Source organism: Patagioenas fasciata, chromosome 18 (genome assembly GCF_037038585.1).
Source record: "Patagioenas fasciata isolate bPatFas1 chromosome 18, bPatFas1.hap1, whole genome shotgun sequence".
Lineage (NCBI taxonomy): Eukaryota > Metazoa > Chordata > Aves > Columbiformes > Columbidae > Patagioenas > Patagioenas fasciata.
The window spans coordinates 4091778-4117615 of record NC_092537.1 but is presented as its reverse complement, the minus strand read 5'-3'; the positions used below and the strand labels follow the sequence as shown (position 1 = coordinate 4117615).

General features: G+C 43.5%; 2 protein-coding genes across 3 annotated transcripts; one reads left to right on the top strand and one right to left on the bottom strand.

The window, feature by feature from the left end:
• Positions 1-1173: 1173 nt before the first annotated feature.
• DGKE (diacylglycerol kinase epsilon) lies at positions 1174-15744 on the top strand. Of its 2 annotated transcripts, XR_011741836.1 has the most exons (12): positions 1174-2130; positions 3759-3918; positions 4337-4456; positions 5371-5514; positions 6329-6486; positions 6780-6831; positions 6975-7088; positions 7437-7508; positions 8014-8141; positions 8530-8641; positions 8939-14455; positions 15161-15744. XR_011741836.1 is itself a non-coding variant. In XM_065852310.2 (11 exons), the coding sequence occupies exons 1-11, from the start codon at positions 1673-1675 to the stop codon at positions 9128-9130; spliced, it is 1710 nt and encodes a 569-aa protein (XP_065708382.1). In that variant the 5' UTR covers positions 1174-1672; the 3' UTR covers positions 9131-15744. The 2 variants fall into 2 exon arrangements, 1 of the variants encoding a protein (XP_065708382.1); XM_065852310.2 differs by having other exon boundaries at positions 8939-15744.
• Positions 15745-17255: 1511 nt separating this feature from the next.
• TRIM25 (tripartite motif containing 25) lies at positions 17256-25745 on the bottom strand. Its single transcript, XM_065852232.2, has 9 exons — positions 25067-25745; positions 23953-24048; positions 23470-23703; positions 23154-23310; positions 22448-22531; positions 22004-22069; positions 21869-21895; positions 21382-21507; positions 17256-20703 (listed from the first exon to the last, which is right to left on the bottom strand). Exons 1-9 carry the CDS (start codon positions 25685-25687, stop codon positions 20174-20176), a joined length of 1941 nt encoding a protein of 646 aa, XP_065708304.1. The 5' UTR covers positions 25688-25745; the 3' UTR covers positions 17256-20173.
• Between the last annotated feature and the right edge of the window lie 93 nt (positions 25746-25838).

Here is a 25838-nt window from a genome sequence, read left to right as displayed (position 1 = left end):
GGATTATAAATGTCCTTACTGGTAAACACAGCGTGAAGTAAGAATGTAGGTTTAACCAGCGTCATTGCAAAGAGCCAGTTTGTGCCTTCAGAAATGTGGCTGTCCAGACCTCTCCTGAGCAGCACTATGATATCGCCAGTTTTTAGGAAAAGAGACGTGTCTCTCTGAATATCGCATGTGAAATACTGATTCGGAAATCATCAGCGGCTCTGGCACGAGGGATGTAATTAGAATTTCCCCTCTGAGGAGAAGGTGCAGCACATCCCCATAGCTCCTGCACCAGAGGGGTTCACCTGGGGTTTCCCAGCCTGGATCTGAGCAGCTCTCCTCATTTGTGCCTTTTTATTTCCTAAAGAAGTGGTGTTTATTCTGTCCGTGCCTCTAGGTCTGCACAAGCCAGCCAGCTTTAGTGAAATGTGGCAGAGAGCTTGTGGGTCTCAAAAGTGTTAAAAATACAGAGAGGTTCAAGAAATGAAAGAGCAGGTCTGCAAGTGTCCCCTGGGACAGACCCCGTGGGGTGTCCTCACCCTCAGCAAGCACCGGGAGACCCGTCTCAGCTCAACTGCACACGCAATAATTGGTGAGTTTATAAAAATCTGAGAGAGTCATGAATTACAGGAGAGAGCTGCAGGTGTGAGGGTGTGACCGGAGCGAGGGTGGGTGATGGAAACGCAGCCGTTCGGTGTCTGGGCAGTTGTGGGGTTTGTACATCTTCTTGTGGGGCTTTTCTTGCAAACCTGAGTATCGTCAAACTGTGGCGTATTTGCGTTTTTTAGCATGTGTTTTAAGTCACCAACAAGAGATGTGATACACTGTGCGGCTTTGCGTAGTTGTTCAAGGTACTGTTTTGAAAGTGCAAAAATCTGTGGTTACTAAGAGCAGCAACTATTTATTTTTAGAACTGCTACGGGGCGGGAAAGCTATAACTTGTCAGGACAGAACGAAATTATGGAGGGAAACTCGTTCATGGTGCGCTAGCAAATGAACAACTATGATAACTGAGCTCGAAGGCACCTGAGCAGCCTGCCGCACCGCGTCCCTTCGCCACGCGATGTGGCGGCGTCCGGAGTCGCTGGCGACAAGCGCGGAGCCGTGACAAGCTGGCGGCGAACCCGCCCGTTTCCTGGCAACCGCCCTCCCCGCTTCCGCTTCCGCCGCCCCGCGCATCCCCGCCGGCCGCCGCTCGGCGCAGCGCAGGCGGCAGCGGCCCCGGGGAAGGAGCTGCCAGGAGCCCCGGAGCGGAGCGGACAGCGGGCGCGGAGCGAGAGCGGGCGGCCCGAGGGGGGCCGGGCCTTGGCGCGGTGCCCTGGCCGTGCCCCACCTCGCAGAGAGGCTGGAAGCGGGGCTTTGGGGGCAGCCGCAGCCGTGTGGCGGCTCCCGCCGTGGGGAGCGGGCGGGAGAAGGCCCCGGTGTTTTGGAAGCCCGCACCGGCCGGCCTTGCGCTGGGCCCGGGCAGGCGGCAGAGGAGCCGCTCGCACCTGGGCAGCCCTGGAGCCCTGCTGCTGGTCGGTGGATGTGGGGGCAAGTAGGTGCTTAGCACTAATAAGGGATTAAAAGATGTTTCACGAAGCTGCGCGTTGGCTCCTTGTGCTTTGGGGCCATTCCGGGGCTCGCCCCGCTGTCTGCCCGGCTGCTCTGAGGGGTTAGGCCGGCCAGGCCGAGCTACTGAGGAATGGAAGGGACGGGGAGCAGAAGCGACAACCCCTCCTCAGTCGTCGCGGACTGGAGTTTGGTGTTTTGGACCCTGTGCGCTGTGATCCTGCCCGTGCTCATCACCCTGTGGTGCAGCTTTCAGCGGTCCCGGCGGCAGGTGTTGATCCGAGACATCTTTCGCAAGAGCAAGCACGACTGGCACTACACAGACCTCTTCAGCCAGCCCTCCTACTGCTGCGTGTGCGCCCAGCACATCCTTCAGGGCGCCTTCTGCAACTGCTGCGGCCTGCGTGTCAGCGAGGGATGCCTCAAGAAGGCCGACCAGCTCTTTCACTGCAAGGAGATCATGATGAGGAGCAACGGTGGAGCCCACAGCTCGATGCCGCACCACTGGATCAGAGGCAACGTCCCACTCTGCAGCTGCTGTATGATGTGCAAACAACAGTGCGGCACGCAGCCCAAGCTCTGCGACTACAGGTACCGCGAGGGAAGTTGGCTTTGCACGAGAAAGTGCAGTGCCGGATCAGTATTGTGTTTTCTACAGGGCTGTTGGAACATGTTACGCTAAAGAAGACCCTGCAATAACCAAATTGTTTTAAAAAAACAGCTTTAAAGAGCCTAAAATTAAAATGGATGCCTGTGGGGAAATTTGAGTCAAATTAAGAGTATGGCATTGCATGTCATGTCACCTGATTCTTGTATTTGCATTATTCCAGCATAACATGCTAGCTACAGTATAATTGCCTACAAAAGGTCTGTCCAAGACAGTTTATATTTATGGGGGTGATCTTAAAAAGGTTCTAACGTGCTTGTCATTTGTACAGTGGATAGCCTGAGCAATCGGGTGGCACACTTGCAATTCAGAGCACCAGAATGTACATGTGTGTCTGCAAAATGGGCATCTGCTCAGCAAAACTAGGAAAAACACCTGTCCTATAGTTGGTTTAAGTTCATTTTTAAGGATACCTTAAAAAAACTAATGAGAAGTTTTAAAAGTGACTGTAACATAATTATCATTAAAGGTTGTGGTAAGAGTGTTAAACATTTCAAGGAAGTGTTGAGTGGGTTTATCTGTCATCAGTGAGGCTGATAGCAGAGTCGTCAGCATGACACACAGTGCATGTTATGCTAAAATACAGTGCTGGTGGTTTAACTCCTGGGTGCAGTGTGAGTGCTGCTTCGACCTTCTAAAAAAATGTCATTTCTGGCAGCTTTTGCTTTGCTTCTGTGTGGTACTGTCAAATTGGTTGGGAAGTAAACAGAATTACAGTGTAGATGGGTGTACTATCAGAAACCAAACAGCAAGAGAGGGTGTGCATGTAGGAGAGGAGGGAAGGAGAGGATTTTGTAGGCAAAGAGAGAAGGAAGAAGAGGAAAAGAAGAAAGTCACAATACAGGGCAAGTATCAAGTAGTTGTGTGCAGATTAGTCAAAAAGACTCCAAAAATAGCTTTCACAGCTGCTTAAACCAAGGCTTTGGACGTAGCAAGCGAGGATTAACATCCTGCAGAGGCTGGCAGTGGATAGTGCAGTGTTTCCTCTTGTTCTGGTCCGTTTTCTAGGACAGTTTTTAGAATAGGTCAAAAAGCTGAGCAGTTTTGCATAACAAAATCCCAACAGCCCTGTACAGTACCGTCTGATGTTTTAGGTTTCAGACTTAAATGGGTATTATCAGTCTTAAGAAATTTATTAACTAATGTTATTAGTAACACTTTATTAAATTGAACTCTAGTGTTTGTGTTCTTAAAGGATGGATAGGAATTTGGTTTCTCATACAAGCTTTCAGTGTAACTGTTAATATTGCAGGCAATGCAAGAGGATATTTATAGCACCTGTTTTAGGAATTAAAAAGAATAGATTTAGTTTAAAACTGTTGGGTTTTTATCATAGAATTCAAATACTTTTCTAGACTTGCAGGTGCATGAGTGAGTTATGTAATTTTCTATAGGGAATGCATCGTTTTCCCTGTGTGTTTAAAATATTACTTACAATGGCACATGTAAACATAAGTTATTTTCAGAATGCCTACCTTAAAAAAAAAAAAAAGCGAAATAGATGTACCTGTTGTTTGAGGATTTTTTTCATGGTTTTTGGTCTTTTTTCCAGGTGTGTGTGGTGTCAGTGCACTGTACATGATGAATGCATGGTGGATTGTTTGAAGACTGAGGAGTGTACATTTGGAGAATTCAAAGACTTAATTATTCCACCGTACTATTTGTCTACAATCAACCAGATGCGCAAAGACAAAAGAACCAATTATGAAAATGTAAGTGTCTTCTACTTCTTGGGTTTGTGATATATTAAATAAAAAATTAAAGCTTTAACTCAATGCAATATCAGGTTAATAACCACCAGGTAAATGTTTCAATATATGTGAAGTATATGCAGTGTTATTTCAGAGATGTTTGTCATTTTACTAACATGGTAGTTGAAGCATGAGCAGATACTTTCTTGAATGTTTTGTGTTTTTTCTACTACCGTGTTCATAACCTGGTAGTGTTCGTTGTCCTCGGCACTGTGGAATGGAAATCTTTACCCTTGGTGTGTCAGAAGTTGTTTCTATTTTGACTACTTCAGACTAATCAGGAACTAATCAGTGCTTAGAGGGGACAGGTTTCGAAAATAAGGCTCTAAACATTCTAAAATGTGAAGCATTTGTGTGACTTACTGTCGCTCTCTTGCAGGTAATACCTTACTGCGGAAAACACTGGATGCCAATAATCATCCTGGCTAACACTCGTAGTGGAAACAACATGGGTGAAACTTTACTGGGAGAATTTAAAATTCTGCTGAACCCTGTTCAGGTATTTACGCTGAAAAGCCACTATAATAAAAGTTTAAATTAGAATAAGCACCACTCTGCTTACACAACACCAGTGGGATCTTGTGGAAGAACAGTAAAGGCAACAAATTGATGCAGTTTGTTCTTGTAGAAAGAATAACTTTATATAGGAAGACCAAAGGTGCAGAAGCTCCTCCCACCCCCACGTTTGTTATGGTTCTAATACTGATCCCGTTTTTTATTTATGGTAATGTCTGCAGTAATTCTGTTAATGATAAGTACCTGGCTCTTGAAACAATAAGGCAGATTGCCAGATTGCCTTAAGAAGTCTTTAGATCATCTCAATTTGAACCCTATTTTTGTTTAAATCTTGTGCAAATGTCAGTGTTTGCTGTTGCTGCTTTGTGCTGTCGCTTTCCCCTTAAAATGCACTGGGCTGGCACAGGATGTTTACATGAGGCAGCTGTTCCTTGGATTTCCTGGCTGCACCTTAATACTCTTCCTTTGGAGTTCAAAACTAAGCCTTAGAACACAACCTAACAGGGATCATTGTATTTGTTTTAAATGCATCCCAATGAGGCTTTAAAGAATAAAGCTTCTTGTATACTGAGTATTTAAAAATAACTTTTATCTGAAGTCCTTTGTGTTTACCGAACTCATCATAATGCCTCTAGATACAGACTTTTCTTAGGGCTTTCAGCTTGGTTTTACAATGGCATTCATTCCTAAGGAAGGAGCCGGAGCTCTGTTGTGAATTTGGGAAAACAAATCCTGCTCATAAAAGTCCGAACAGCTGATTTGATAATGGAACATTGTAAATGGAGAATATTTGTTTTGCATTAGAATGAACTTCAAGAAGTTGTTTCTCTGTGAGGCAAATCCCAATTTGTGTTCTGGGAGCTTGTGAAGCTGCCTATTTTCCTTCCTTTCTTCTAGGTGTTTGATCTCAGCAACACCACACCTGCTAAAGCACTCCAGCTCTGTACCTTGCTGCCTTGCAACGCCGTCAGGGTTCTCGTCTGCGGTGGGGATGGCACAGTTGGCTGGGTCCTGGATGCAATCGATGAAATGAAGATAAAGGTATTGTGGTTTAAATTGAGAGATGTCTTACAGTGAAATGAGTTTTGCAGCAGCTAAAGTGCTGCACCTAATCTCTTGCCTGCATTTATTGTTTTCATCTTCCTGAGTAATCCTACTTGCAGAATTGCTTATTCATGTTGGGGGTGCAGTAATTTGCTTCTGATTCTTGTCATATACTCTAAAGAATCTATCAGTCTACTGCCTGTTAACAGTAGGCAGAGAAGGAAAAATAAGCTGTGTGTTTATTGTTGATTTGAAATGGAAGATATTCCAATTTACAGGGTACTACTAAGAACTCCTGAGAAAACAAGAATTAAAGCTTTAGTGCTTTACCTAATAAACTTTTTCTCTAGTGATAAAAGGAAGAAAGTTACTCTCTATATTTCAATGTTTTTATTTTTGCTGTATCTTTCTTGTTAATATATGAAATGTTGTAATTGAAGGCCATTGTAACAGCTTCATGCATAGTCCAGCTGAGCTTCTCTGAAAATTTTTGTGTGCTGATAAAGTAGAAATGCAGCAAAGTAACCATAAAGGTTGATGAATATGAGTATATGGTTTCTTGGTTTTGGACACTTCATATATTGTCCCCCAGAGCCAATATAGTTGATAAAATCTGGTTTCTTCTTTGTTTCCAAGTATTCAGATCGAGTTGTTGGAGTTAAATAAATACTGTTGCCAGCTCCATCATTCTGCTCTATGCAACAAGCTGCTGTGAAGATTAATGATATTTATCTAACCTGAATGTTTGGAGATAAAATGGAGAAAATGAGCACTAAAGAAGGAGCTAATACGCAGTGTTTGTGTATCCTAGGGGCAAGAACGTTATATTCCACAAGTCGCAATTTTACCTCTGGGAACAGGTAACGACCTGTCTAATACACTGGGCTGGGGTGCCGGTTACGCTGGAGAAGTCCCTGTAGAACAAATCTTACGAAATGTCATGGAGGCAGATGGAATCAAACTAGACAGGTAAGTACCCGTGAAAAGAGAAATTCTATAGAACCAAGTGCTATTGTAGCTCTGCTGGTATCTAGTTGCAGCAGTGTCTGAAAAGAAACACAAGTATTGCTGGAGAGAACTGCAAAATAACTGAGGTCCAACATTAGTCTTTATTTAGTTGTTTTACAAGACTTAACTCTTTCGTAACTTAACTAAACTTGAATCTTTTGTCTTGATCCCAGTATAGATGTGAGATTCCCAACTACAACTTTGATAGTGAGAACAGTCTGTCATGAGACTAAGTAATGGCTGTTGTTTTTCAGGTGGAAGGTACAAGTAACAAACAAAGGATACTACAACCTAAGGAAACCAAAGGTATGGTTTGCAAGTATAAATATGGATTCTATGGAATATCTGTGTGTTTATACTTTTCTGCTTATCTACTTCCCACTAAACACTGTGACCTTTAAATCCTAATGATATTTAGTACAACCATAACTAGCAGTTCTGTCTTACAGGTGTTCACAATGAACAACTACTTTTCTATAGGACCTGATGCTCTCATGGCTTTAAATTTTCATTCTCATCGTGAGAAGACTCCCTCTCTGTTTTCCAGCAGAATTATTAATAAGGTGTGTTTCATCAAGTGATGTTTTCTACTTGTAGTGGTTGACTTGAGGCTCTGCTTGTTTGCTTACATAAGATGCTGTTTGTTCAATTTTTGTTTAGAATATCTCATTTGCTTTGAAACTTAATGGATTAAGGCCATTGCCTATTTCTTTTTAAAGGGCAAAGCGAGTTTCTTATGCAAATTGTAGCCTATCTCCTGAAGAAAGCTTGGTTGAAGGACGTGCAAATATGTTGCATATGAATTTTCAATAAAGTTAGCAGAACCATAGTTATGCATGAATACTACAGATACTCTTCATATGTATTGTCTTTAACAGTGTTTTTCTCACTGATTTTTTTCTTTTTAATAGGCTGTTTATTTTTTTTATGGAACCAAAGACTGCCTAGTACAAGAATGTAAAGACCTTAACAAAAAGGTTGAGGTAAGTTTTTTAACTTGCTTATTGTCTGGACAATCAATGGACTGTAGAAATTTACCTTGTGAAAGAAAAGGGGAAAAGCTTTGCAGTTTCCATTTATATGATATTTGTATGAGGATGACTCTGGACTTGGTGTATTTTTGATGTTCCTTTTGCTAGCTGAACTTACTCCATGAAATTCATGTCTTTTAGCTTACTGAAAATCCCTAATTTGTTTCTGGCCTTGTCTCAGTTCAAGTCCTGATATTCAGACAAGATTTGCCTTAGCACCAGCGACTTATGTAAATGAGAGTTCCTTTTGCTTTTCTCTGCTAACAGCAATTTAGTACAGCTTAGGGTATCTTGTGAAATCAGAAATCATTTTTTTAAGATATGAAAAGAGAATGTTCTATTTGTACAGTGCCAGTTTTTCTTCAAGCGGAAGGCTATTAAATGCGTAAAGAGAACTAGCTTATGTGGAAGTACTGAATTTGATCCACAGTAATTAACTTCTGTTTGTCTTTTAAAGCTAGAGTTGGATGGCGAGAGAATCAAGTTGCCCAGTTTGGAAGGCATCATTGTCCTGAATATTGGATACTGGGGAGGTGGCTGTAGGCTCTGGGAAGGAATGGGTGACGAACCTTATCCCTTGGCAAGGTAAACAGTGCGTATTTTTCTTTCTTTAACACTTCTTGTAGTGTAAGCAATTCTGTCCAGCAGGCTCTGCTTATGTAGCCAGCCCTGTCTGAAAGCCACAGGATTCCTTGTGTCGTAGACTCAGATTTTCCTCGTTGTATGTCGATAATGTCCAGAAGGCAGCTGGGGTGTTACCAGCGAGTGTATTGCTCCACATGTGCATTTTTGTGTGGCTTCTTTTGCTGTTCAGTGTGGTTTGTTGTCTAGCACAAATCGATAGTTTAAACATAGTTGTAGTATAATGTTTGCCTTCTCTTTAGAAATAGCCATAAAAGGACTGTGTAATATTTGGACAGGTATTCTAGAGCTCATGAGCATAACTAAAAGAGTCTCCTTTCTCAATTTGTAGACATGATGATGGGCTTCTGGAGGTTGTTGGCGTTCATGGTTCTTTCCACTGCGCACAGATACAGGTGAAACTGGCAAATCCTGTTCGCCTGGGGCAGGCTCACACGGTCAGGGTAAGTGGTGGTTATGAACCTGTTTTTTTAATACAGTGTAGAATCTCAAGCACTCAACTGTGTGATCTGAAGTTGCAGTTTGCAGTTGAGCTTAGACGTTTATCCCGCTTCATAAAAATTATGTCATAATTCACAGTCCTGTTGCTGTGGTTGGTGGCCTGCGAGTGCAAATAATTCTGTGTAAGTTTCTCCTTGGCCAGGATGAAAATGTGCAGCGTCAGTATATTGTAGTTGTAAAAAGTATCTTCAGAGCTACTTTGAACTGCCATGATTGTGTGTTCTTCTATTTAATGCCAGCTGATCTTGAAGAGTTCCAAGATGCCGATGCAGGTGGATGGAGAGCCGTGGGCTCAGGGGCCCTGCACCGTTACCATCACTCATAAGACACACGCACTGATGTTGTATCACTCGGGTGAACAAACAGATGACGAAGCTTCCAGCATGTCTGAGCAAGACCATTTGAGAGAACAGACGGATGAAGATGTATAGATTTGGTGGAATTTCACATCAGACAGCGATGACCTTCAGCTCATTGAAAACACTGAGGACACGTAATCTAGATTAATGTTCATGCCGTAAGGTTCATACCAGTGAATGAACTGGAGCTGAGGAAAAAGCCATGCTTTCACGTTCATGAAAACTTTCACAGCTGAATTACCAACTGTTTTGCCTTTCAGATTGGTGGTGATGCCCAGCCCTTCTAGCTGGAGGAGGTAGATACTACAGCCCTTCCTTGCTGTGGAATCACATCTTCTGCACATACACAGTGCAGCATGGAGAATGTTTGATACCTTGGAAAGGAGAATAGCTGGGAGTCTGACCTCCTTCCACCTGCCTTCTTCCCCAGACCAGGAAACCAGACCAAGTAGGATGTGGGCTGATTCTCTGACAACGGCCTGCTGCTGGCTGCTGTCCCTTCTTGGAAGCAGGACAAATTATTGTCAGTGCACCTGCTTGTGCAGTGCATTATCTAACAGGCTTGACTGGGAGAGCAGAGCATCTAGGAGCTCTTGGAAAGGTGGTTAGCAAGAAAGAAAGGGACCAAAGGTTTCTGGAAATGTTCTGTTGGGAAATGACGTTTTTCGGTGGCTTTGTAAGTTATAGAATACTCCTGAGGTCCCAAGGACCCAAGATACAACTTCAAAATAATTGTACCGTGATGTGCACTGAATGATCCTGTGACTGACTCTGCTTCAGTTCAGTGAGAGGCTAATTCTAGTTTTTGTAAATAACAGCATCTTAGTTCTTGAGGAGGCTTTTTGGAGGAAAACACAGACAAAGGAGCTGTCTGTCTTAGCTGTTTGCAGGAGGGTTTTTGAAAAAATAATGATAATTGGCAAATGTGGCTTATTAAAGATCTTGCTTCATACTCACCTGAAAACGATCAATAGCAAGTCAGTCTGTTAACTGTCTAATTGTGGAGGTTGAGACCCAATTTTGCAGGGGTTAGCAAATTCTGGTGTTCGTGCGTATAACTCGACTGTGAAGAAAAGCATGGAACCATTTGTTTTCTGACTGGCTCTTACAGGGTCAGAGATACCTTGGGCCTGAAACTTCGTTTCCCCTGTGAACATAGGATGAGATAGTTTAAACTGATAGTAGAGGTTAAGAACACATGCAGCAGTACACGAAACTGTCAGTTTGGCAACTCTGAAGCTTCTCAGGTTAAAAGCCGCTCAGGTGATAACATCTCCCTGGTTAACAGGAGTAAAAATCTGCTTTTTCTTTTCTTTTGTAGGTATATTAAGCTTGCAGCAGGTGAGAGGTGTGAGTTGAGGTTTAAAATTTGTCAGTAAGAAATTCAGCTAAGTCCAGCTGAGTTAGTGAAGGTGATCTTCCAATTAGGAAGAGAATTTATGCTGAACATATCATGTATAAGCCAAGATCGTAAGAGAAACTGAGAGCCTTTGAACTTTGAACGTGGCTGCTTTTGTCAGACCTCCCCCAATCTTTTTCCTTTTTTTGTGCTAACTGACAGCGATATCATGGGGTAAATAGGCTGTGTTTCTAGGTTTTGTAAAATGGAACTGTTTTTCAACCATCTATAAAATGACATTTGCATTAATGGTGAAGGAACTATTTATAATTTAAAATAATTGATCCGAACCTTGGCAAAGTGAGTATTTTTAAAACCCTCAGTTGTGATCCTCTTTGGAGAGCATTTTTAACTTGACAGTATTTGTTGTAGAGAGTGTATGTACTAGATCTTAAATACTACTGATTATTGGTGAGTTTATAGCTGCCTGAAAATGTCATCAGAGTGTAAAGAACTGTGAAGCAGAAGCCATTTGTAAATTCCATATTCATTAGTCTTCTACACCTCATCTTAATTATTTTGTTCTATGTAGATACAGAGAACAAATTAATAGCTAAATCTATGTAAAAAGTGTTTAAAATACCCCAAAGTATACTATGTTAGATAAATCCACTACCCTTTGTTGTTGTTACGAGGTTCAAAATGTATTAGCTTCAAAAATCTTACTAATATTAATTATTTTTAGTAACTTGTAACCATCAGCATCCTAGAAATAATTCAGTTCTGTGCTATGGTTCTTAAGGTGACTGTTGTTTACAAACAAGTGACAAGTCCGGAAAAGCAGGGTATGTGCTATGAACGGCAGTATTGGCTGAGGATAAATGATAACCACTGCCTACTTGATCTAAACTATTCATGATGCAGTTTAAAGAGTTACCTGGAGTTGATCAGATCATCATTCCAATTGTTTTGTAGCTTAAAAACCTTGCTGTTTCACAAATGGAATGGTAGTGATCGCAGCGGCAACCTCTTGGGAAATTGTATTTATGGTATGGAGAATATTCTCTGGAGGTGAAGTGTTCCAGTTCCCAGTCAGACATGGGCTCATCCTTGTGTGGTAACTACATGTAGCTGTCATACACATGACAAAAATGAAAGGTTGTTTTTAAGCATGAAGCGTTAGCACTAGAATTTGTTGGGAAGTCTTGCTGTTTCCCACATGCTGTTTTTTGATTTCAAAGTATCCTCCTTTCCAGTACGTTGCAAATTGGATTAAAGCCTATTCTTTATTTACTTATGGCACTGGTTTTAGTCCAACTGCAGACAGTAGATGTCAGCAACAGGCTCCCAAATTCTAATGCTACCGTAAGTGAACTTTTCTAATTTGTAATATAGCTGCAGGTGCCTGATGTTGTCACGTGTGGTGTGACTGTAAAACTGTTAAGTGCTTTTTAATGTTGTAGGTTCATAAAGTACCAATATAAGTAGCTGCTCTGTAGCTCTTCTGAGAATAGATTGGAAACCTGAAAATACTGCAGCGCATTCTCTGTTTAGAAGAGGGTACTCTGCAGCACAGAGTTCTCCCTTACCTTGGTAATGATTAACATTAGAAGAATTGTGAAAGCAATGTTTCGAAAAGACAGATCACAAATAGTTTCCTTTGGCAGCCTGCATACAGTGCACCTTGGTGTAAAACGTACAGGGTGAATAATGACATCAATTGTCAAGCACTCAAAAATTAATTCACAACGTTTATTTTTAGGTTTTAGTGCTCCATATACCAGCTTAACTGAAGTTGGGTCAGATTCCAGTGACTTTCTTGACTGTAGGTTCTCAGTCGTGTGACTTGCAATACAAAAACCTGAAGGGTGTAAGCAGCTGCCTGCCTGCTCCGGCCTCGCTCGTTCACTCCTTGGGAAGATGTGTGTGGATATTCTCATCTGCATAGAACTTCATGTTGTAGGCTTTGCTTTGTTTTCAGTTCAGCAATTCGTAGCAGGGTTGCAGTGTTTCAAATGCCACCTGTATTTTGGCTCTTTCTCCATGTTTGGACTTTTTAATAAGGTGTCTGAAATCCAAACTCGCATTCTTTGTCTTCAAAACCAGCTGAGGTGAATGGCATTCACTTATTTTTTTCCTAAGTACATCTGTTGTTCCTGGTGTTTAAAGCAGATTAGGGCAGTACTTGGAGCACGCTTTTAACAGCACTTTGGAAGGATTACAGTTATTAACATAGTCTTGCGTTTTCTTTCTACTGCAATGGCGATATTTCTGCTTCAAAATAATTTGGAATTATGCTCAAATTTGACCATTTTTCTCAGCGCTGTTATGAATTGCATTTCGTGTTCATAATGTAAAGACTTCATAGCATAATTTATGCATTTGATACTTTTTTAATATATATTCACTTTCAATGTTGCCCCTTCATTTAGGGTTGTTTTTCCAGGTCTTGCTTTTCTCAGGCACTCAGTAACTTGAAACACCCTTCACTTTGGTTAGAAGCTTTAAGTATTTGCTCTTGGAAAACAGGCTTGAGTTTGTCAGGGTTGCAAAGCGAAGTGCTGCCATGTTCGAATGTGCTCAAAGCAAATCATCTTACTGAGGCAGTGCTTACAGCAAGAGTAAGTTAAAAGTCTCTCTGTATAACTTGTGCTGATTCAGATTGAGAATTTGTTCCCCTGTATATTTTATCTTGCAAGTGTTTACAGTACTCAGTAAGTACTTCTTTCCCTCAGTCATTTAATTACTTATTTTATGCTGGCTCACTGTCGTTTACTGTTGGGACAGTATCAAAAGCTCTGCTGAAATCAAGATAATGAGTTTCTCTTCTGTCTGCTTTATCCTTCATGCCAGGCAGCTGGTCAGACAGGACAGTTCCAGTGGCTTCACACAGCTTATTCTTAGCCTGGTGACCCACCGGTTTGGCTTTTTCAGTCACCATCACCACACCTGGAAGATGTTGGAAGGGGCTCCAAAGGTAGAATGTTCCAAATCCCCCTGACCTGTTTGTGCTCTTTGCTGCTGGGGGGAAACCTCCCCATTCCCCCCAGTTCTGAGAACTGATCGTTACAGGGTCTGGTTTCAGTTTGGCCAGTTCTTCTGGTTCTGCGTTACAATGCACTGAAGCTCGCAGCTTTTCCAGTGGATGTTACTTAGCTGTGACCAGCACAACCATGTCAGTGTTACAATGCTTGCTTGTTTTTCCTTGGCAACAAATGCTATTTGGTAGAGCACCACTGTAGCCTAGTTAATCTATGGGTAAGAGGAGAATACTTGGGAATCTTTGCATGTGTTCTAACTGAAAATCCCTTTTGGTTCTCTGTTTCATACTGACTACTGGCAGTTTTCTTCCTTTGGAAAAGAAAGAAAGATTCAACACTCCAGTTAAGAGTAAACTAGAATATCTGCAGATTGAAAAATAGTAGTAGTGTGACTGATCCTGTTGAATGTGAACCACTGATTTTTAAAATGCTCTGACTTTTTGTTATTAAATTTTAGATGCTTCCTGAACACAGGAGTGGGATAAGAGACCACTTGTTTGTTTAGCAAATAGGTGCGTTGAGAGGATTTACATGTTCTGTATTTCAACGTCGTTTAGGCCACAGTTCTGAAATTACCGAAATGTCGGTGTCACTGGGCGTGCTGCTTGCCCTGGGCAGGTGTTGGGTGCCCCAGGGAGACACTTTGGGAGCGAAGCCACATGCCTTGACTCAGCCCAGTGATGTTACGCAGACTTAGGATAGCTGAACATTGGCCCTTTACTGTTCAAAAGCATGAATGTATTCAAAATTTTACTTTGTTTCATGTTAATACTACCCTGCTTACTGTGGTTCATACCCTTGTTGATGTATGTAATTCATTTTTTGCATTGTTTCATTTGCAAATCGTTCGTAGAGCTCAGCATAAAGGAGTTTTATTTTTAAACGGGAACTTACGTTGTGAATGTATTGAATTTTGTATCTTCAAAGTTTACATCCCTCAGAAGCCATTTTGTCTGCTCCCAACTGTTGTAACCGCTCGAGTACCTCCAGCCAGCTTCTCTTTCAGGATTTTTATAGGTAAACAGAATGAATTTTTATTTTTGTAGCTTTAACTTCAATGTGTATAGTAGTTATTTCTATTTAGTAATTGGTGATCAGAATACTGTAAAAACGTTACTTTTAAGAGCTGTAACTTTAAATTAGTGATAACTACTTACAAAAAAATACCAGCATGTTAACAGTTAAAAAGTTGTTATTTAGCTTGGAAATACTGTGAAGCTGTGAGTTGGCATTTGTATTGAATGTGCTTGTGCATATATTCTGAAGTTGCACTAAATAGGGAAAAAAAAAGAACTTAAAATGCAAGTAATAGATCAAAAGGTAGAATTTATAACATCTTAGGTTTTGGTTTTGTGGGGTTTTTTTCAACCAAAAATGTGACATTTGGGGTTCAGCTTTTGTCTTAGTTTTCCCACAGAACAGGTCAGTTTGCTCTTGACACAACAGTTTCCATAGGGTGCAGGCTGAGATGCGTCATTTAGTGCCCAAACATAAGCAAAGGCCGCCTGTGCCATTCCTGCCTCTCTCAGAAAGCAAAAGCTCAGAGCAAACCTCAGTGCTCACGGCTGTGAGGTGCGTGAGGTCTTACTTGCAAAGAATTAACCAACCAACATAATACTGAACCTCTGATATAAACGTTTAAAGTCAAAATTTCTTAATTTTTTTCTTGACATCAAGTGATGCTTTCAAGTCCCAAACTGTTTCTCCTTTGTTTTTGTAAAGGTGGCAGGCCCCAACGGGAGGGTGAGGAGCTGTCACTGTCAAACTCTCAGTCACAGAAGCTGCAGAGTGTGTCCTTCCTCTCTTTGCCGTGCAGGCGCTGGCGGTGTGACCGTGGAACATGCCGTGTTCACACCCTCATTGCCTTGATCCAGGGTTTCTGAAGCAGGTGATAGTACCACAGGCCCTGGTAATTGTGATGTTTACTCAAGTGATTGATCACACGTGGGTGATGTGTATTATACTATTGGAGTACTTGGGCCAGGTTCTGTCTGTAAGAAGCTGCAACTTGAGTGAAGCTGCAGAAGGCCCCCAGTTCTGTGGTTGTGCTCCACAGTAACTCCATGGAAACTAAAGCAGCTTTTCTCTTCAGTCAGTTGTGTCTTGGCCTGTTTCTTGTGACTTAAGCTCTTAGAAGGCTCCTTAGAGAATCACCTGCTCCGTACTCTTTAGAGAAGTTTGTAAATATGAATTTTTCACAGCACTGACTCTGTTACTGCATTTCCTAATGCATCTTCTTGGTGTCTTGTTATTTGTACTGTATTTCTCTGTAGATTAAAGTGTGTGGATTAAAGTATTTAAACTCAGTTTTTCCTGTTCCTCACTCTGCATAAAAGCAAATGTGAGTTTCAACTGTGTAACGACCTGTTGGTGGCTGTAACTGCCTGGCTTCGAGGGTTCTGCATGGCATGAACACGGTCATTTTGAGAAGAGTTGTGTTGAACGCTGCAGCCGTGCTTCTGCCTCAGATCCCTGCTGCAAAGTCCAAGCATTTAAAACCTCAGATGCATTAAGTGTTTCTGGGCAACACAGTGGTGTCATTGATGTAAAACTGTTTGTCAGCCTTCAAATATATCCTGGCAGCTGCTTATCCACTTATTGGTTCATTCTCCTCAAGGTATTCTCCCCTGGGGAGAAGCTGAGCTTGTATGTATGGGGCTATAATAGATGTGTTTATAATGGTTTAAAAACTCCAGGCTTCGCTAGTAATATGAAATGTCTAGATTGTTCCTTCTCACTGATGCTGTCAGTGATTGGGAATCTTAAACCAGTTTGTGATGCACACTCTTATTTAGCCTAAGGGGGCTACAAATTTCTTACCTGTAAAGAGCAATTTCTGAATAAGAGTTTTACTGGGAGATGCTTTGGTGTTGTGCGGTGTTAATATCAACTGGAGCGTGGAAAGCTGCTAGCACAGGTCAGGAAAAATACACACGGGGCTTCCTGCAGAAAAGGGAAACGCTGCTGAAGATGTTCAGAGATCCAGAGGCTCGGTGCTTCCTGATGGCAGCAGATGGGTTTGTTGCAGCTTCTGGAAATGAATGAATCCTCCTGTGGGGCCACTTTATCATAGTGTTGGCTCCCTCCCCAAGTCCTCTCCTCTGTTCCCCCATTTCATTTGTACAAGAGAGAGAACGGGCTCTGGCTTCTTAGCTCCTATATTATGCCACAATCAAACCTCTTAAAGATTGTGCGTTGTTCTCCGTTCAAGATGTAGTCAGTGTGTAGATATTCAGTGGGTGTTTTCTTAGATGGGTAAGAGCTTCACAGGGCTTTGAGGATCACTGGCACTAATGTTAATACGAGTTCTAGGTTTAATACATTTTAAATTCTTTCAGAACTGCTGGAGAGAACCATGCGCAGCACCAAATTAAGCCAGACTTTAGCCTAAAGCTGCGTAAGAAGTCACTGCAGGTACGTGGGGGGAGAACACGGGATCTTAGAAAAGCACAAGTCGGGACTGAAACTCTGTTTCTGTTTTTTGACATCCCATGTTCAAAAGAGATTTAAATTCATCAGGAATCCAAGAGCTCCAGATGGTTCCTGGAAATCAGAATAATTTGACAATGGGATTAGCCATTTAAATGGCTTGAAACTTCATTTACTTCTTACAGTAATTTAATCCTGCACCTGATACTTACCACCACACACATGTATGTATCCAAGGAACAGAGAGTTTGAAGGGGGCTCTCCCCAGTTCTCATAGGACTCTGAGAGTTATGCAGTAAAATACCTGTTATTTGTGCACTATAGCACTTTCTTTTCAGCTTCGACTTGAGCACAGAAAAAAACCCAAAACCGACCAGAGCATTTAGAGTTAAGGTTTACCATTAATATTTATTGAGTTCAAAATATCACAATTCATTCACTTTACAGCTGAAAAGATCAAGATCAGTCAACTTCTAAAACAGTTGCAGGCACAGTCATAAAACAGATGGTGCAACATCTATGTCTATTGCTCTGACAAGGATGTCTGGCTGGCACATCTATATAAGGTAACATACAGTATATGTACTGATATATCAGTATAACCAACAAGGTTATGATTACATAAGCATTTGTTTTTCTAACAAGTATTTTTACTGATTGTTTCATTTTTCTAGACTGGATAAGTTGGGTTCCTTATAGTATTAAAAAGAGAAATATAATTAAAAAATATGTTTCTACCTACATTTTGTTTAAAACTGTTAAAGCTTTGATAGTTACTGGCTGAGTATAAACAGTTCTAAGAGTGCTGTAACTAATATTTGTTTCTAATGTTATATCACACCAATGTTTTGATCTATCCAGGATATCTGAAGCTAACCAAAGTAAGCCTTCAGAAATGTGGCAACTCAGGTATACTTTTCTCATTTCATTCCAAATCAATAAACTCATTCTGTCATTTCTAGTCATTCATAGCACAGAAGAAACAAACAGGAGAATCAGGAACCCAGCGGCAGACTCGTTCCACTGCCTGTGGTAATCCAGCTGCTGCAGCGTCACATTTAGAGAACCCAACCTTGTCCAACACAGTGGAATGAAAGCTTTTCCTTACTTTGCTTGAGTATTGCTCCAGACTATGGCTAAACAAGCCCATAGACTCAGAGGTTACTATGAACCCCTCTGAAGTCAAGAAACAAGCAATGGAAAACATGGACTTTCTCCACGGCACAACCCACCAGCGCAGGTTTTTCCCCAGAACAAGGGGATGCTGCTCCTCCAGCGCTCTGCGGCCGGTGGCACAGACAAGCGGGGGACAGGATTTCTCAGAGGAAACTGCTCTTGTCCCTCACTGCTGAAAACCTCGAAATGCAGGAAACAAGTTTAGCACTCGGCTCCGAACAGGACGCATCGTCCTTCTGCACCTTTTGAAGTGTTCTGCCTAGTCTGGTGGCTTCAGTGCTGAGACTGTGAGACAGTACAACCACTCCAAAGACAGCCACGGTCCACCATCAATTCCATATCTTCTTCCGAGCAAAGAAATGGAAGCAACTTATCAGACCTCTGCTATCCTTGACAAAGTACTGAGAGTTTGCAAACCAAGTAAAAATAGAGACACCAAGCCTGAATTCCTGCAAGTCTCCCTCTTAAAGCACTTTGGCTAATGTGAAATGTAGTCAGAGAGGTTCTTTCGAGCCTTCTAACAATTCCCTTCCAAACAGCCAGCAGTAGCTTTTTGTTTTATTTCAGAAAGTCCCGTAACAGGGAGTTCTACAAGGCCAGGAAGTCTCTGGTGCGAGCTTCTCTGTTCTTTGTGGGCTACTACAAGAAATACAAGTTGGCATGGTGAGTCCAGAGGCATCAACAAGGTAGAGGCCCAAAACCTAGGAGATCCAAATACCTTGATTGCCTGCTGATTGGTTTAGAATTGTAAGAAAGAAATACACAAGTACAGAGTCCCCTGTACATGGCAAGGACTTCTGAAGACAAACCACAGCAAAGAACACCAAGAGAATTAAAAGCCATCCCAGTGGGAATGGATGTATATTCTCCTTTGTGCTAATTCCCTGCATGTTTCAAGAGACTCATCTGTCTGTCCACAGGCTTCATGCAGAGAGGAACCAGCATTCTCTAGGTATTGTGTGCACTGTATCGAGACTCCTCAAATCAGAGTCCTGATAACACGTAGGAAATCCAGTTTCTACCACTCAAACAAGTGAAGACACACCAGCAGAGAATATCCCACCTCATGAAGAGGAAAAGCTTAATGACAGGAGACCCTGCTTTAAGTGAAGAGCACATTTATGCTCCCTACACAAGCCAGAAATGCACTCCCTGAATTCCTCAGCACATACACAAAAACAACACTGAAGAGCCTCCAATGTGAAGACGTGAAGCATTAATTACTCTGGGTCAGAACAGGAGCTAATGCTTCATCCCACAGACTATTATTCCAGGGCACACAGTCCTGCTCTGCAGGATGTCTTCCTGAAGATTCTCTGCCATATTCCCAACCTCCGAGTCAACGCCATTTATTTCCTGGTGATTCAGACACCATTTCTTATCCATCAACTCTAACAGTCTCTGCATTTCCACTCTGATGAGATCTGCCATATTGGCTTTTATAACTTCAGCGCCATAAGACCTGAACTCATGATTTTAATTGCGAGGGCGAAAACTCATGGACTCCACACAATAACACACACAGTAACAAATCTCCATCTAACAGCAACCCCTCCACAACTCAGCCTCAAGAAAATCCCTCAAATCTCCCACATTTAATAGCTCATTCTGTACCATCTCATGGAGTCATACACTGAGAACATCTGTATTGCAAATCCTGACTACAGACAACAGTCTGCGTACAGAGAAAAAAGCAACACTGAGCCCTACCTCAAAGCCTGGAACCTGAACTTGTCAAGGAATCCTTTCCTGTTTCATTCCCAAAGGGATCATCACTTCCTATGAAACACATTTGGACCTGAAAATTAATTCTGGGGATCCCTTAGAGCAAACCACAGAGGCCACAGCAGCTATTGAAGACATTTAACTATCGATTGTATCGTAACTTTGCTTTTAAAATGACCATCAGGAGCTTTGCAAAACCTTTCATCATAGTGATTTAGTAAAACGTTGACAGTAGTAAAAACTATCTAAAGGCTTTAGCAATTCAGATCAAATAATGAGCAGATACTGCAAAGTAATTAAAAGAGCTAATGATTTTTGTCTCATAGACTTCTTAGACTAAGACATACAAAGATTTTCTGCAGGACTGATTATTTGCATGTAATTACCTAGGCAAACGAGGCCTTACTATTTCATTTCGCAGAGAGAGAGGACAGCGCCACTGGAAAACACCCAGAAGGCGGGGTACAAGGCTTCAGTAAACTGGGTTTTGAATTTATAGATCAAGTTATGCTTCTCCCCAACAGCCATGAAAATCACAAAGCCTCCCTCACAGTGGAGCAGCACACCAATCTTAGTAGCCTTTGTATTGGGTAAGCACTTCTCAACATCGTTGTGCCAGGATGATATTTTGGTGTTAAGCCACTCGATGCACCAAGAACGGCTGTTCCTGCCCAGACGGCTCTCGGGCCCCTGCCGGTCCATGCTGCCGTAGCAGATGCCGATGCCGCAGAAGCTGTTCTGTTGCAGTTCCACCTCCCAGTAGTGGATTCCTCTCCTGAAGCACTGGAACCCCAGCACTTGGGAATAGTCGGTGAAGCGCTGAGGGTGGTGGTTGTAATTCAGGGGGGCGTCTGAGACAGACATCTTGGTATATCTCTCAGACAGTATCACTTTGTTATTAGCTGTGTTGTAATCCAGCGTGATGTTAGCAGCATCTGCAATGACACGAATAGTTTGAAGGTACTGCGGAGCAAAGCATTTTTATTTACACTGCTCTGCCCAGGCACTCGGTTCCTATCCGTGTTGATCTCCCTGCTCCCCTCTCCTCCGCAGGACAGGCAGCTCTTAGGGCCACAGTAAGAGCTGCTGGATTCAACTGCAGCTCAGTGTTACACAGCAGGCAAAAGGTGGGCAAGTTTCCTTCCTCTGCATCCACACCAGATTCTTTTGGCACCCAAACAGATGCTGGCACAAGAAAGGGATTGCTGATCTGGCAGCAAAAGCTCTATCATGTTGTATGGTAAGCAAGGCATCATGGGCTCAGTTAAAGCCCGCATTTCATTTCAAAGAAAAATCCAGCATGTTACGTATTTCTAGGCTACCCTAATGCAGTTGTTTTGGGGGAATGCAACGCTGCTACTGAGAACTTAATTTCTCTTCATAAAGACACATGAATACCAAAGATAAATCTGATTCTTCTGGCAAAAGAACCACTTAGAAACCTCCTGCCCCGTTTTCCCCGCAAAATTTCCTTCATTTGTAACAACTAGTTGACAACCTACCAAGCTAACTGAACCCCTCAAAAGCAGTTTTGCCAGCTAACTACAGAGGGCACAAAACACCAGTGCAACAAGTGCCAGAAGTTCATCTTTAAGTAATGTTGGGTGTCTTACATTGCAGAAGCTCCTCTCTGGATTTCTTCAGAAAGCTGTCAAGAAGCTCTTTAGTTGCAACGGCAGTTGCAGCAGCTGGTGCTGCTGGGATTGGTGCTGCTGGGGCTGGTGCTGCTGGGGCTGGTGCTGTGTTAACAGAAGAAAAGAGAGTTTGGCCAGTTGGGAAGAAACCCAGCATGTTTAACACATCATGGGCACCCTCGAGCTCAAGAGGACCTCTTGAGGTTCTCTGCTTTAGCCTCCTGCTTCAAGCAGGGTTAACTTCAATATTAGCTCAGGTTGCTCACAGTCTTATCAAGTTTTGAAAATCCCCTGGTGTTTCTGGGCAACCTCTTCCAGTGCTTGGTTGCTCTCACAGTGACTCAAGAGAGCCTTCTCTGAGCAAGAGTCGAACTCCTGCTTTACACCAGCACTAGTGACCATCTACTTATCATTTTAAGAGCAGTCAATGAGAATTAGAATGAGTATGCTGAAAACTTGGACTCACCCACTTTGTCAGGTTTCTTTTTCTTCTCTGGAAAAGAAAAAAATGAAGTGAACTGTGAGTTGTACTGGACTTAGGCTGTAGGCAAGACCTGGTCAGCAAAATGTTTGACTAAGGTTACAATTAATCACCACTTACTGGTATCTGCCTCTGTCTGTGAAGCGGCTTGAGTCTGGTGAAGGGGTTTCTCTCTGTGGGTATGTTCTTGTGAGGCAGAGAGAGAAGAAACAGAATAGGAACAGCTCGTAAACAGGATTCACTGCATAAAAATCCCTCAAACAAACAGATGTTTAATACAAGTGAAAAAACCAGCAAGGAGCAGGGGGTGAGGTGGCTCTGCTTTGCTCCACAGCCTGCGCTGACGGCTCCGGGCGCACACCGAGGCCAGCGCCCCGCGCCTGGGCAGCTTTACAGCTCTTACGGCATCCAGCACTACACAGCCCAAAACAACCCCCCTTTCCCACCCCAGAGTGCTCACTACAGGTAATCACTGCTAGCACAAGCGCTTCGTGAGTGACTGCTTGAATTCTTATTTATCGGTAAAGCCATGGTTAGAAGAGGATGGCGTTCTTTGGTACTTACGCGGTGCTGGAGGCTTTTTCTGAACAGCGGCTCTGCTTGGAGAAGGCGCTGGACAGGGCCTAGTTTTCTCAGGTGTTAGTTTTGCTGCAATGGTGATATTTTACGTTATGGTTTGTGTTGCCAGGAAGAGTAATGCATAAGCAAGGACATTTTTAAATCGTATTTTTCAGTCATATGAATTGAATTTAAGTGATACGCAGCAGAGATGGAAACTGCACAGAAGATACCCGTGCCCTAGTCCAAAAGATACTTCGCTTAACCCGGTAAGCAGAGCTTTGTTCTACAACACTTACACAATCAGCACCTTTATAGTTGGGAAACACAGTCCTGTCACTCAAAAGCGTTTTCTGTCTCCCTTCAAATCCACATCCTAACTGTAACCAACCCTCCTACATAATAAAACATCAATTACTGTAAGGAACAAAGGCCAAGCTGTGCAAGAAGGGTGTGGTATCACGATACTCATCAGCTTACCCAAGCATAGATAAAAGTAATGAGACATGGGCTCACTTTTTAGCCTAGTTTAGCCCAGACTGTAGCATTTTTGTTTGGAAATGGAGGACCACAGAAGTCAGAAGACAATTTATATTAACCAGTTGTACTTGCTGTACTATTTTGTTTGTCATATCTGGATCGGAGGGGGAAGATGCCTTATTTGAATTCAAAGCCAAGGCACAAAATGCCATTTCCCCCAGTGGTACGGTACCTTCTGTTCTTGCCTCCCTGCACTGAGCCACTGAAAGCTTCACCACATCTTTAAGGTTAATGGCAGACTGGTAAGCGGAATGTATCAAGTTCTGGTCCATTTCAATTGCGGGAACATAAGCATCTTTTGTTGATGTTCGTTGCAGTGATGTTCCTCTCTGAAATGAGGAATAGGAGGTCTCATGCAGACCGCCTTGTGTAGCAGGCAAAAAATACAACCAGGTTTCTTTAAGTGGGGTGGGGTTTGTGCATTCATCTCAAATTGAAAGGAGCAAAGGCTCCCATGGCAAAATTGCAGCATCTAAAGCATATATTACCTTCAAAAACAGAATGTCATCACCTTCAGTCAGTGCCATCTCAATCTGATCTCTGAGAGACTGAATTTCATTCTTCTTACTTGTCAGAACGCCATAAATGTAATCAAACTTGTTGCTAACTCTTTTTTCTTCATCTGCGATTACTTTTAAGGTCTGGCTTTCTCTTTCTTCAATTAGAGCTTTAATTTCTGAAAACTCAGTTCTGATCAACTCAGTCTTTCTGGAAGCCGCCTCCTGGAGCAGACAAGAACAGACAGACACCGGCTGCAAAAGAACAGCTTGTGGACAAAGTACTGCTGACTGCTAGCAACAACAAAACCCAAGCCTTTGTGGAACACATCGGCTTCAATTACTTGAAACAGGCAATAGAAAAGCTTTGTATTTCTATATAGTTTGGAAAGAAAACTCATTCACTCCAAAGAACTCAGGCCAGCTGGCATATGCCAAGCAACCTAACAGCATTTTTAGCAGTTACCCACTTACAGCAACTTGGTTTTGCTTCATTTTCACAAGGTTCATCGCTCGAGCAGTCTTCTCACTCTGGTTGTGCAGCTCCACCAGTTTCTTCTTCAGCGCTGACTGCAGCAGAAAAGATCAGAGAGCATTTCAGAGAAGCAGTTGCTGTGTCTGCTCTCATTCGGGCCATGCTCACCGGAGTAAGAATCCTATTTTCAGAAAGTTTTAAATAACTCCTGTAAGCATTTATTTAAACCTACTGCTCCTTACACCTTCCAGGATGTAAAAGTTTGGTTCTGCACATGCATGGCTGGTGGAGCCAGTGCCCTCCAGCAGCTCCACCTCTCCAACAGCTGGACACATCGCTGAATCACTCTTTCGATTAAGGACTTGGTGCTTTCATCAGCAGCAAAGTTCCCAGTGCTGCTCTCAGGTTGGACTTTGGACACTAGGTTAATGCTACTGTTCACCCCTCGCAGTTTAACTGACAATTTGTTAATTACCTATTCCTTTTGTTCAAGATGCTGCTAAACTAAGTCAGGGAGGAATCCTGAGGGTAAACAGTATAAATGCTCACTCAACAGATGGGAATTTGGCCTCCTGAACTTTTCAAGTGTGCTTTACTCGCCTACGCTCTGATTTTCAGCTGCGCTGTTAAGATACAAAGGCCAGATTTCCTTCTACTCCATGGAGTAACTGCTCCTGGTTTTTGTTCATGTGCTAGAAATCTCCCCTGGCTATTTTATAACTCTTTGCTTCTTAAGAGCATACGCAGAGCGATGTTGTTTACCGTGTAGCCAGCACTCCAGGGAGCCCAGAGGCGGCTCAGAGCTGCAGGTGACACCGCACCGCTCAGCCCAGCCCAAACCAGGAGCCGGCAATCAACGCTATAACAGCACCTCCCCAGTAACGTCTTAGAGAACGGAGGAAAACCCAAGAAATGACTCTGAACACACGCTGGAGCATGTTTTGGAGAGCAGGTAACAGCTTGCCAAGGCCAGGTGTGAGATTTACAGCCCACGACTCCAGCGCCCAGGGACCCACCAAGCCCAAGGGAGCTAAGGAAGGTTCCACGGTGCCCCTCGGAGGGCGTCCCAGCCCCGGAGAGGACCGGCCACCCCCGCCTGCCTTGGCTGCTCACCTCGACGTTGGCTTTGGCCATCTGCAGGGGGCTGGTGTGACACAGTTTGTGCCCCAGCAGGCAGAGGGAGCAGATGCAGCTGCCATGCTGGCTGCAGAAGAACTCGAAGAGCTTGTTGTGCCGTGGACATTTGCGCTGCTGCAAGTCACGCAGGGGCAGGCAGAGCTGGTGGTCGCGGAAGGCCGGGCTGTCCCGGTGCGGCCGCAGGTGCTCGGGGCAGAAGGATGCGGTGCAAGTCAGGCATGTCTGCACGGCTGGGGCCTGCTGGCAGCTGTCACACAAGATGGGGGACTTGTCTTCCTCATATCCCACCGCCTGCTCCTCGGCTTCGGCTTTGGCTTCAGCTTCTGCCCCGGCGGAGCCCTGGAGCTGCTCCACCACCCGGCACAGCACCGTGTTCTTCTGCAGCTGCGGGCGGCCCGCGAAGGTGGCGCGGCACTGCGGGCAGCTGAAGTTCCCCGGCAGCCCGGCCCAGGTGAGCTCCAGGCAGGAGGCGCAGAAGTTGTGCCCGCAGGGAATGGTCACGGGGCTGCTGAACAGGCAGAGGCAGATGGAGCAGGTCAGTTCCTCCTCCAGCCCCGCCAGCCCCGGCTCGGACAGCTCCCGGGTCAGCGCTGCCATGGCCCCGCTGCTCTGTGCCCAGAAACCAGAAACGAAACTGGGAGCCGAGATTTCCGGGAATCTGCGCGGCGGTGCCGCCCCCCCGGGAGGGGCTGCAGCCAAGGGACCGCCCGGGGGTGTGTTCGGAGCAGCAGCGGCTCCGCGGCTGGGA

Excerpts from the sequence above, each read along its gene's own strand:
- DGKE (XM_065852310.2), top strand. The coding sequence starts at position 1,673 with ATGGAAGGGACGGGGAGCAGAAGCGACAACCCCTCCTCAGTCGTCGCG. Across the intron at positions 3,919-4,336 it reads AAAGAACCAATTATGAAAAT|GTAATACCTTACTGCGGAAA; the intron begins GTAAGTGTCTTC and ends GCTCTCTTGCAG. Across the intron at positions 6,487-6,779 it reads GATGGAATCAAACTAGACAG|GTGGAAGGTACAAGTAACAA; the intron begins GTAAGTACCCGT and ends GTTGTTTTTCAG.
- TRIM25 (XM_065852232.2), bottom strand. The coding sequence starts at position 25,687 with ATGGCAGCGCTGACCCGGGAGCTGTCCGAGCCGGGGCTGGCGGGGCTG. Across the intron at positions 23,311-23,469 it reads ATGACATTCTGTTTTTGAAG|AGAGGAACATCACTGCAACG; the intron begins GTAATATATGCT and ends TCCTCATTTCAG. Across the intron at positions 22,532-23,153 it reads CAGGGAGGCAAGAACAGAAG|CAAAACTAACACCTGAGAAA; the intron begins GTACCGTACCAC and ends TCACCATTGCAG.